Source organism: Enhydra lutris, unplaced genomic scaffold (genome assembly GCF_002288905.1).
Source record: "Enhydra lutris kenyoni isolate GAN:26980312 unplaced genomic scaffold, ASM228890v2 scaffoldscaffold19, whole genome shotgun sequence".
NCBI lineage: Eukaryota > Metazoa > Chordata > Mammalia > Carnivora > Mustelidae > Enhydra > Enhydra lutris.
The window spans coordinates 29,775,028-29,786,401 of NW_019154103.1; the positions used below are offsets into that span (position 1 = coordinate 29,775,028).

General features: G+C 37.3%; 1 protein-coding gene across 2 annotated transcripts; it reads left to right on the forward strand.

Moving 5' to 3' along the window:
* The first annotated feature begins 9,970 nt into the window (after positions 1–9,970).
* LOC111148385 (ras-related protein Rab-11A-like) lies at positions 9,971–10,657 on the forward strand. Of its 2 annotated transcripts, XM_022504894.1 has the most exons (2): positions 9,971–10,431; positions 10,527–10,619. In XM_022504894.1, the coding sequence occupies exons 1-2, from the start codon at positions 9,993–9,995 to the stop codon at positions 10,547–10,549; spliced, it is 462 nt and encodes a 153-aa protein (XP_022360602.1). In that variant the 5' UTR covers positions 9,971–9,992; the 3' UTR covers positions 10,550–10,619. The 2 variants fall into 2 exon arrangements, with proteins under 2 accessions (XP_022360602.1, XP_022360601.1); XM_022504893.1 differs by having other exon boundaries at positions 9,971–10,657.
* Positions 10,658–11,374: the final 717 nt, after the last annotated feature.

Genomic DNA, 11,374 nt, shown 5'->3' on the forward strand with positions numbered 1-11,374 from the left:
GATTCTTTTTTTATGTTTTCTCTTTGTTAAGGGTCTCACCGAGGTCCTCCACTCTTTTCTCAAGTCCAGTGAGTGTCTTTATGACCGTTACTTTAAATTTTCTATCAGGCATATTATTTACGTCCATTTTATTTAGCTTTCTTGCTGTGATTTGTCCTGTTTTTTTTTTCATTTGGGACATATTCTTCTGTCTCCTCATTTTATCTAACTCTCTGTGTTTCTATGTGTTAGGAAAGTCAAATATATCTCCTGCTTTTGAAAGTAGTGGCCTTATGAAGAAGAGATGCTGTAGTGCCCTGCAGTGCAATATCCCCTGTTCACCAGAATCTGGTGTTTCAGATGTATCTACTATGTGTGTTACATATGCCTTGCTGATGTGGCTGAGCTGCTTTTGCCTTCAGTCCAGTTGTCTGAAATGGCTCTCTTTGTCTGTTAGGGGCAGGGTTTGGTCCCTGTGTTATTAGTATGCCAGTCTGGGGCTGCTTTGAGCTTGAGTTGAGTCAGACCAGGCATTTGCTAGAGATGCAGTAGCAACATACTGGAGGGTGCTTTCCCTATGTTGTCCCCTAAGAGGCTTTTATTGGTGGGTTGGGCGTGCAGTCAAATCCAGATGTCTGTCCCTCAGTCCACTGCTAGGGCTGCAGTCAGACTGGTGTGTGTGTGTGGTTATCTTCTCCTTTCCCTGGGGCAGAGTCACTTTGGAGTGATGCTGGGCCCTGTCAGCTTACTAGACTTGTGGCACCATTTGGCTGGGCTCTGGGCAAGCGCATATGGAGGGGGCATGTCTGCAGCAGAATACATGGGCAGGGCTCACTGTTAGTGAGTCAGATAGTGCGAATTAGAACTGCACTGGTTCATTCCTTCAGGTGTCTGTGCTTCTAAGGAGGGAGGCAGGGGAGGGAAATTACACCAGTCAGCTCTTTTTTTCTTGGAGAAGTTTCCCAGAGATCTCCAGCTCCTGCACAGAGATTAGTAAACAAAGCTCCCTCCCATATACCCCAGGCATTTTTCAAGCTGTTGCTTGATGCTGTATCTCTTCAGGACTATTTGTTGTGCTGTCTATAAGGGCAAAGACTCAGTTTCCTTTCACCCTCTTGGCTCTCCCACATGAGCCTACTGATTCTTAAAAGTCCAGTTGTTAAGCCCCACTGATTATAAGAGCTTGCAGAATTATGCCCTTCTGGTTTTCAAAGCGAAATGCCACTGGGACTTATCTTCCCCATGCAGGTTCCCTGTGCTGGGGGTTCTTAGCATGAGGGTCTGTCTCTTTCCGCTCTCCAGAGCGCTCATGTTTCACCTTTCAACAAACAGCCTGGTGGGTCAGGACTCCACCTTTCCCTATCCTCTTCCATGCAGCCTCTTCTCTACATTTGCCTGTGGGGAGTCTGTTCTGCCAGGCTTCAGATTGTTTTCTTGGTTATTTACCCTGATGTGGGTGTTACCTAGTTGTGTCCAAGAAAGGAGGTGAGTTTAGGGTCCTCCTACTCCACCTGCTCCCAGAGAAATCGCCCTGTAGGCATTTTTTACAAATGATATTATGAACTTTGAACAAAAGATATTATCCTCTGTAATGTTAATGGATCTTATCTAATCAGCCAAAGGCCTTAAGAGATAGAGACTGAGAGTTCTAAGGAAGAGGAAATTCTTCCTCAGACTCAACTTGTAACATCTGTCTTCCCCAAGTCTCCAGGCTGCGAAACTGCCCTGCAAATATTGGGCTAGCCAGCCCTATAATCATATGTACCAGTTTTTTAAAATCTCTCTCTCTTACGCTGTCTATAGATAGACATAGACAATGATTTCTCCACTTTTCTGGAGAACCCTGAAAAATACAGTTTATAATGATATAATCTTGTAAAACAAAATATATTTGCATATGTGCATGTAAACAAGACTTATAAAAAATGTACTAAATATCAGAGTTTTGGAAGTTTTATGACTGGGGTGCCTGTGAGAGAGTCAACCGAAGATGTCAAGTAAGGAACTAGATACGCAAGTCAGGAATTCAGAAAACAGGTCTGATCTGGGGCTACATTCCATACTCGGGACTTGTCAGCATGTAAGTAAATTTTAAAGCTATGGGAGTGTTTGAGACGTTTAACCAACAAGAAATTTTCAGAATTATTCTAACTCTTTGTATATCTCATTTCATTTAACGCTTATAACAACTCTATAAAATGAGCATTATAAGCCTCAATTTACAGATGTGGAATTGAGATCAGAAGTTAATTATTTTGCCTAAAGCCACACAGGTTGTATTCAGATCGCAGAATGACTGACTCCAAAGCCAACTGTTTTACTCATTGTGGTATTATTTTATTTTTCTTTAGCTTTGGATTATTTTATTATGAGTTTTAAGCCCAGTTCTAACTTTGTAAGTAAAAGACTTGACAAATAGTTAAGTAAAACAGTAAAATATTTTTGGAAACCAAATTCTTTTTTTTTTTTTAATTTATTTATTCGACAGGGAGAGAGAGAGATCTCAAGTAGGCAGAGAAGCAGACAGAGAGAGAGGGAGAAGCAGGCTCCACGCTGAGCAGAAAGCCCGATGCGGGGCTCGATTCCAGGACCCTGAGATCATGACTGGAGCCAAAGGCAGAGGCTCAACCCACTGAGCCACCCAGGCCCCCGTGGAAACCAAATTCTTAACACATACAAATAGCCTAAGTTACTTTAATGCCATTTGATGCCGTAATTCCCCTTCTAAAATGTACCCTAAGGAAATAAACAGAGGGAAAGATAAAGATACTTTGCAAGGGAATGGCCCTTACCAGATTAGTCATAATTTTGGAATCCTGGAATAACCAAACTATCCAAAAGTATGTGAATGGTTAAATAAATTACTATGTATTCACCTAATGTTTATTATGTAGTCATTGAAAAATCATAAATTTAAAAATACTTTAAAACATTAGAAAATGCTTTAATTATTAGGTTAAAAAAATGCACTCATGCACTTAATAATATTGTGCTGTAAGAAGTGTATTTGTATATGTGCATGTAAAGAGGATTTATAGAAAATATACCCAATATTAAGAGTGTTTACCTCTATGTTGTAAAATTGTGGGTAATTTTTATTTTCTTCCTTATATTTTCAAGTACTCTTCAGATTTTTCTGCAATGAATATATATTACTTTGCGCTAAGAAAAAAAAAAACTTTTGTTTTAATTTTAATAAATGCTGAATTTCAAAATCCAGGAGCTAAAACTGTAATGCTTCTATTCTCTAGCAAACTAAGTCTTTTAATATGTTAGCTTCAGCTATAGCATGCATTTATATTTTTATTAAAAATTTTAATGAGTTTAAAAATATCAATCTTCTAGAGAGTTTTAAGAATTAATGTTTATATTGTGCTTTGGGATCATTGGATAAAAGCTGTATATACTGCAATGTATTATTATTGTTATTAAAGTAAATTGAAGGCAAAGCATGTAATAAAAATTTCCCTGTGGCAAAAAAGCTGAGGTCCATATATGGTTCCATGGTGCTTAGATCACATTTAACTGTGAAAGTACCAAGATTAACATGAAAATATTTTTGCTGTGGTCTGGAACCAACAATGAATATGTACTGTGTAGAATTTGGTATTTAATTATATATCATATAGCATAGTGTATTTTAAAATTATAGACCACAAAATTTTATATCACATATTAGGTGCCAGAATTACAAAAATGAAAATATTTTTTATTTCAGAGAACTCACACAGCTAGTTTCACTTGGTAACAGCAATGTTAAGGACATACTGATGGAAATGGAATTTTTAAATCTCAAGCCACCATCAAACCTTCCAGGTGTATAATCATATTTTCAGTCATTTCCTAGTTATTCACATTAGAAGTAAGTAATAGAGCTCATCTGTCAATCAGGTTCTCAGATCTGACTTACAATAATCATGAGATACAAGTAGAGAGAAAAAGGAGGGTACCCATAGAGACTCTATCTATCTAAATAATAGAAAGAATCAGAAAGAGAAGAAAAGATAATCATGTTTCATGGTGATGGAAAGTGGGTTTCAAATTTATGATGTAGGATGTTCAATAACAACTTCAGGGTAGCAAGAGAACTGGAGGATTTAGGAAAGACTTTTTAGAAACGTAATTAAGGAATTCTTTTTGATGTAGTATGAGATAGGTAGACATTGGAATTCATTTTTAGTTGTACTTGTTGACTTTATTTTGAATATGATTCTCTATGGAAATTGTGCCAATTGAGGCTCCAAGATTTATTTGGGTTACAAAGGAATGCAATTGACTAAAAAAGAGATGAGTTATAAGCTTAACCACTCTAATCAAATGTGTATATTAAAGATGTTTCCATTTTGTTACACAAGTCAAAGGAAAGTAGCCCCATGTTTTAAGAGGTTAATTCTAACATTAGTTTAGAAAATCATTTTGGGAGGCTCCTGGATGGCTCAGTCAGTTACTCATCTGCCCTGCAGCAGGCTCCCTGGTCAGTGGGAGTCTGCTTCTTCTTCTGCCCCTCCCCCACTCATGCTCTCAATCTCTCACTCAAATAAATAAATAAATCTTTTTTTAAAATTAAAAAAAAAAAAGAAAACCATTTTTTACAAATTAAGTTATTAGAATTAGTCAACCTTGGTAAAATACAGATGAAATTATGCAGCCTTTTTTCACATGTGAACTGTTCTTTAATATGTAAAAAACCCTACGTAATGCAAATTTTTTTAATGTTTTTCAATTGCCTAAATGGCAGTTGACATTTTTTCATTAGTAAAACAATGTAAATGATATATAAGCCAGAAGACAATTTCAAAAAATTAAGTGTCTTATGAAATGATGTGGTTAAGACAGAAGTTCTAAACTTTAGTCTGCATTAGAATCATCTGGACAGTTTATTGCAAGTATAGATTCCAGGATTCAGTACAGCTGTGAAGATTCTGATTCAAAAGGTCTGATGTGGAACCCAATCATCTGACCAAGTGATTCTGAAACAGAATATTTGAAAATCATAGATGGAGAAACACTGAATTAAGGTGTAATTCCAAATAACTGGAGAAACTTTATGCTGTACAAAACCATATATGGTATTTTTTAGCATTTTTTTGCATACATAATATCCTAAAATATCACTAATTGCAAATCAAATTTTAAATCCACATACACAATTTCAGAACCACGTAAAATTTCCATGCAAACTTTGGTCAGCTCATTCTTAAACTTGGTTGTGCATTTTTAACTTCAGAAACCAATGTCCAAGTAGACTATTTTTAGTATATGTGCTGCCAAAGTGAGCACACACGTAGACTATTTTTATAGCACAAATTTACTACAGTAAACTACTGACATAGTGTTGAATAATAAAACAGGCTATTAAAAAAAGTAGTTATTTACATTAGAAAAATTGAAACTCATTATCCTCTGCCTTTTCAACCTTTCTCACTAGTTTTGTCCATTTGCATAAAGCAAAACGGAAATTGATGTAATTATCCTGTGAATCTGAGTAATGGACCCTTGAGTCTGAGTAAGAAAATCTAATTTTCCTTGACATCTTTTTCTTCTAATTTGTCTGGGTAATTTCTTTGACTCTCCAATTTACATAACCTAAATATAAAAAATTATAGCTATCATTGACTAGGCCTGTTACAAAAAAATAATATCAGAATCATAAAGTTCTATCAGAAAAGTTAACTACAACTCATCTATAAATGCATCAAAACAGTTCAGCTGGAATTCCAAAATTCAGATCTTAAAGAACTTAATAAGCATTTTTATAGAAAAGCATTGAATAGGTTGCTCTTTTATTAATGGGTCCAAATGTTTGGTCATATTTCATTTGGAAAACATAAATATCAAGCTCTGAGCACCTCCCAGACTGGAATCTGATTTTATTCACTGCTGTATTTCAGTGCCTAGAATGGTTCTGACAAGTAGTAAGATCTCAATATATATTTGTAACAGAGTGTACATTATTGGTAAATTTTTATAGATCAAGGTCAAAGACTGCACTGTTTGAGAGAGTCAAGTAGATCCATTCTTCTATGTACAAGAAGGTGCCTGTCAGTGGTTTTTGAATAGAAGGTGGTTAAATCATGTAAGATGTTATGTAATGTTTGTAATCATCAGAGTAATTCCAAGTATGGTTTTATTCACTTACCTTTTCCTTTCATTGTTCAGGTGAACTGGAGCAGGTTGACAACAATTTGAAGTTTTTGTCAAAAGCATCACAATAAACTCTCAGCAGTTTAGCAGTCATATCAATATTTGAACTAGCCCCTTTGTGGATTATTCATAGAGGATATAATAAGCTTTATGTTCTACTAACTTAGTCTACATATAACCTCTGTGGGATTTTAGATCATTTGTCTCTCTTCCTCCTAGGGTCAGACATTGCATAAAACCATGGAAGCCAAAACACATCACTACCTTCCAATATGCTCCTTAAGAAAGATGTGAGTCAGACCCTGGATGAGCTTAGAAAGAGATAAGGTGAGCTCCAGATGTTGTGAATCAGTCAGAACCAATCTAGCATCTCTCTTGTGCATGGAATCCGTGTAACAGGAAAGACTTTGGCAAATGATAAAACGGCATGGGAAGCTGGGGAATTTTTCAAATCAGATATTCAGAATGTGTTTTCATCATGTGAATGGAAATGGTATAACTCCCAGCACATCAAACACCTGGATTAAATAGAGTACAGAAAAACAGAGCAAAACAAAATATAAATTATTTGCAATTTACCATTCTCACATTATCCTTGTCAGTGTTCCCCCCATTAGCATAAATAATTCAAACTTTCCAAAATAATTTGTGACCCAGTTGTTCAAATTGTATAATAAGCGACTACATTATGCAATGTTTTAAAATTAAGCTATGCTTAAAATTTTTAAATTGCACTACTCTATATTTAGATAACTGGATATACATTTGGAAGAACACTGTTGGATTCAAGTTAATCTTCTATGTTTATTGATAATCATATTGGTTTGGTAAGATACCTAAATATGCTTCTAACCACAGACTATCAAATGGTTACACTTGCATTTGCAGTGAATGTTTGTTGTCAACAATTTTTATTTTTCTCTTTAAAAAATAATTTTGGGAACGTCTTTATAACAGTACTATTAAGTCATGCATTGACAACTCTCTGCCATAATCCAAAATTTACAAAAATGATATGTAAAATGTAATATGAGAAAGATTAAAAAATATATATATATAGCTAAGCTCAAAATAAGGCGATCATTTTTATGGATTGAAGCACAAAGAAGTCGATGGCATAGGAATGGCACTCATGGTAGATTTGTCGAGAAATAGGCAACAACAACCAGGGCTTTGGTACCCACAGAATAATGGAACTAAATCCATTTGGATGTGGGGGTTGAAGCCTGTCTCTTTGCTTGAAAACAGGGCCAATGTGGGTTTCCATGCCTATGAAAGGAAGCTGAAAAGAGCTGAAATTTAATATTTTCTGAGGTTACAGCTAATATAAAATATCATGCCTGTTCTGGACTGAGTGTTCTCCCAAAATTCGTGTGTTGAAGGCCCTAATCCCCTGTACCCTATACTATGTTTAGAGATTGGGTCTTTAAAAAGGTAATTGAGTTTAAATGAGATCATAATCTAACATGACTGTCATCTTTATAAGAAGAGGAGATTAGGACACAGATACACAGTCACAGAGGCAAGACCATGTAAAACATTTAGCCATCTACAAGTCAAGAGGAGAGGCCTTCTGAAGAAACAACCCTGCTGACAACTTGATTTTGGAATTCTAGCCTCCAGAACTGTGAAGAAATAGATTTCTGTTGTTTAAACAACCTAACCTGCAGTTCTTTTTTGTGGCAGCCCTAGCAAACTAATACAATGTCTGTGGATGCAGAATGATGCAAAATCAGCCTCACAGTCCGGCTCCAAGTCAAGCTGTCCATTAGTCAGCCACAGAATCTGTATTACCCCAACACTGTATGGACCTGGGTTCTTAGCTGGAGGAAACTGTTCCTAGGAAGCTGGTTGGATACAACCACAAAATCACTAGACAGGATAGGGATGTCCTGAGAGAAAAGGGTCGGGGTGGGGGATGAGAATCCCATTCAAGATGAGCCTGCACACCAGATTTGCAAAACACATAATAAAAAATAATACAAAAAATGAAACCAACCAAATCACCAATTGGAAGATGAATTTACTCAATCCCAAATTAAAATAATAGGGCAATCTAAAAATAATTTTTAATTAGGAATATCTTGGAAAGCTTAAAGACGTAAGGAACAGTCTCCTTAATAAAAAAAGTTATGAAAATGCACAAATGGATATAAAAAGCAGAAGTTCCTAGAAATGAAAATTATAGTTATTAAAGTAAGAAATTCAGTGGTGTTATGCTCTGTACTATGAAGTTTCAAAAAAAAAAAATATTACAAGATATTATTGAGGAATTCATCCAGAATGTGGCAAAGCAAGAAAAAGAGCAGTTAATTTCTGGGGAGCATAAATTGAGAATCTAAACATCATCTGATAGAAATTCCATAGGATAAGAAGAGAGAATGTAGTGGAAAAGTAGCATGCAAAGATAGAATAACTGAGACTTTTTCTTAATTAAATCAATCTGGAATCCATTAAAAGCATCAGTCTCAGTGTTAAAAGTAGAAATTATTAGATTTTCTTTCTAAGGACAAAATGCAAGATTTCATGCTTTTTTCACTGTGGACCTTAAAGACCTTAAAATGTAGAAGTTAAAGTCTATAAAAAGGTATGTACCTTAGGATCTACACTAGTATCAAATAATCATACCTTGGTAAGTAGGAGTTTCCCCTGAAGAACATGGATATACTCACCCTGTCTGTCACCCTGTGTAATGGTAAACTCTAGGGCAGAAAATAGGGCAGGCCTCAGGGCTGGGGGAAGAAGGACTTATTCCTGTTTGGGATTTAGATTACAAAGAATAGAGGCTTAACAATATTAGTGATGGCAGCAGCAAAAACCTACTTTGTGAATAAAGGCTCCATCTTCAAGGGGTAATATCTAAGTTCTAAGCCCACTAGTATCTTGAACATTATTGAATCTGTATTCTCACCCCAACAACAAAGGGCATGTCAAGAGTAGGAATAACAGGTGTCTAATGCTAGAAGCTCTTATAAAACTCACCTACTTGAAATGATGTGGCAGGCCCATAGTGGTTGAGTTCTAGTGTTTTCTGCCTAAGGGTACGTGATATATATCTTTTTTGCTGAAGGTGCCATCTGAGTCTTAGTTATTTGGCCAGGATTGGCCATGATCATGAAGGCCTAAAGATACGGGGTGTATTGGTTTTTTAGGGCTGCCATAAACAAGTGCTAAACACTGGGTGGCTTAAACAACAGAAATTTATTTCCTCACAGTTCTGGTGGCTGGAAGTCCAATATGAAGGTGTTAGCAGCATTGATTTCTTCTGTGGCCCTCTCTTCTTGACTTAAAGATGGCTGTCTTCTCTCTTTGTCTTCACATGGTCTTTGTGTACATCTGTGTCCCAGTCTCCTCCTCTTCTTTTTTCTTTTTTTAATATTTTATTTATTTATTTGACAGACAGAGAACACAAGCAGGCAGAGAGGCAGGCAGAGAGAGAGAGGAGGGGAAGCAGGCTTCCTGCTGAGCAGAGAGCCTGATGCGGGGCTCAACCCCAGGACCCTGGGATTATGACCTGAGCCAAAGGCAGAGGCTTTAACCCACCGAGCCACCCAGGCGCCCCCCAGTCTCCTCTTCTAATGTAAAAAAAACCAGTCATTGGTTTAGGGTCCACCCATACAACCTCATTTTACCTTAATTACCACTTCAATGGCCCTTTCTCCAAATATAATTACATTCAGAGGCGGAGCACCGCCTCCCGGAAGTACTTCCCCTTAGGGGCTGGGGCCTGGCGGAAGTGTCTTAGGGGCAGGGAGCGGTTCTTTACCCGGTCCGGCAGCTGAAGCTGGCTCTCGGGTTACCCCTGCAGCGACGCCCCCGGTCCCACCGATGCCACTGCTGCTCCCGCCCCTTCGCTCCTCAGCCGCGCAATGGGCACCCGCGACGACAAGTACGACTATCTCTTCAAAGTTGTCCTTATTGGAGATTCTGGTGTTGGGAAGAGTAATCTCTTATCTCGATTTACTCGAAATGAATTTAATCTTGAAAGTAAGAGCACCATTGGAGTACAGTTTGCAACAAGAAGCATCCAGGTTGATGGGAAAACCATAAAGGCACAGATATGGGACACGGCAGGGCAGGAGCGATACCGAGCTATAACATCAGCATACTATCGTGGAGCTGTAGGTGCCTTATTGGTGTATGACATTGCTAAACATCTCACATATGAAAATGTAGAACGATGGCTGAAAGAACTGAGAGATCACGCTGATAGTAACACTGTTATCATGCTTATGGGCAATAAGAGTGATTTGCGTCATCTCAGGGCTGTTCTTACAGATGAAGCAAGAGCTTTTGCAGAAAAGAATGGTTTGTCATTCATTGAGACTTCAGCCCTAGACTCTGCAAATGTAGAAGCTGCTTTTCAGACAATTCTGACAGAGATATACCGCATTGTTTCCCAGAAGCAAATGTCAGACAGACGTGAAAATGACATGTCTCCAAGCAACAATGTGGTTCCTATTCATGTTCCACCAACCACTGAAAACAAGCCAAAGGTGCAGTGCTGTCAGAACATATAAGGCGTTTCTCTTCTCCTCTAGAAGGCTGTGTATAGTCCATTTCCCAGGTCTGAGATTTAAATATATTTGTAATTCTTGTGGTCAAAAAAAAAAAAAAAAATTAAATTTTTAATTTTTTAATTTTAAATTTTTTAATTTTAATTACCACTTCAATGGCCCTTTCTCCAAATATAATTACATTCTGAGGCGCCCCCCAGTCTCCTCTTCTTATGTAAAAAAAACCAGTCATTGGTTTAGGGTCCACCCATACAACCTCATTTTACCTTAATTACCACTTCAGTGGCCCTTTCTCCAAATATAATTACATACTAACTGAGAGTTAGGCCTTCAGCATACAAATTTGGGCACATGCAATCCAGTGTTATGAACTGGGTTTATCTTCAAATATCAGAATCACCCAAGATGAGGTTCAAGCAATAGACAACAGCAATTTTTGTGGTGACAACAGCAAGGAGCTGCTAGAGGAGGCAAGCAGAAACAGATACAGGGCTGTCCAAAATCCAGCAGACACAGAGACCTGACCCCATGAGTGCATCAAGCTCATTTGGAGGAGTCCTGAATTACAAGCTTGCTTAAGCTGCTCCTTAGAAAAATTTGGGAAGAAAGTTACTGGATTTTAGACTTTCTGGGTAACTTGAACAAATGAAGGCTCAATTTGAACACCAAAGAAAATGTGACTTGTTTTTATCTCAAGGTGGGTAAGCAAAGCATACAGATCATCATCTCAGAAT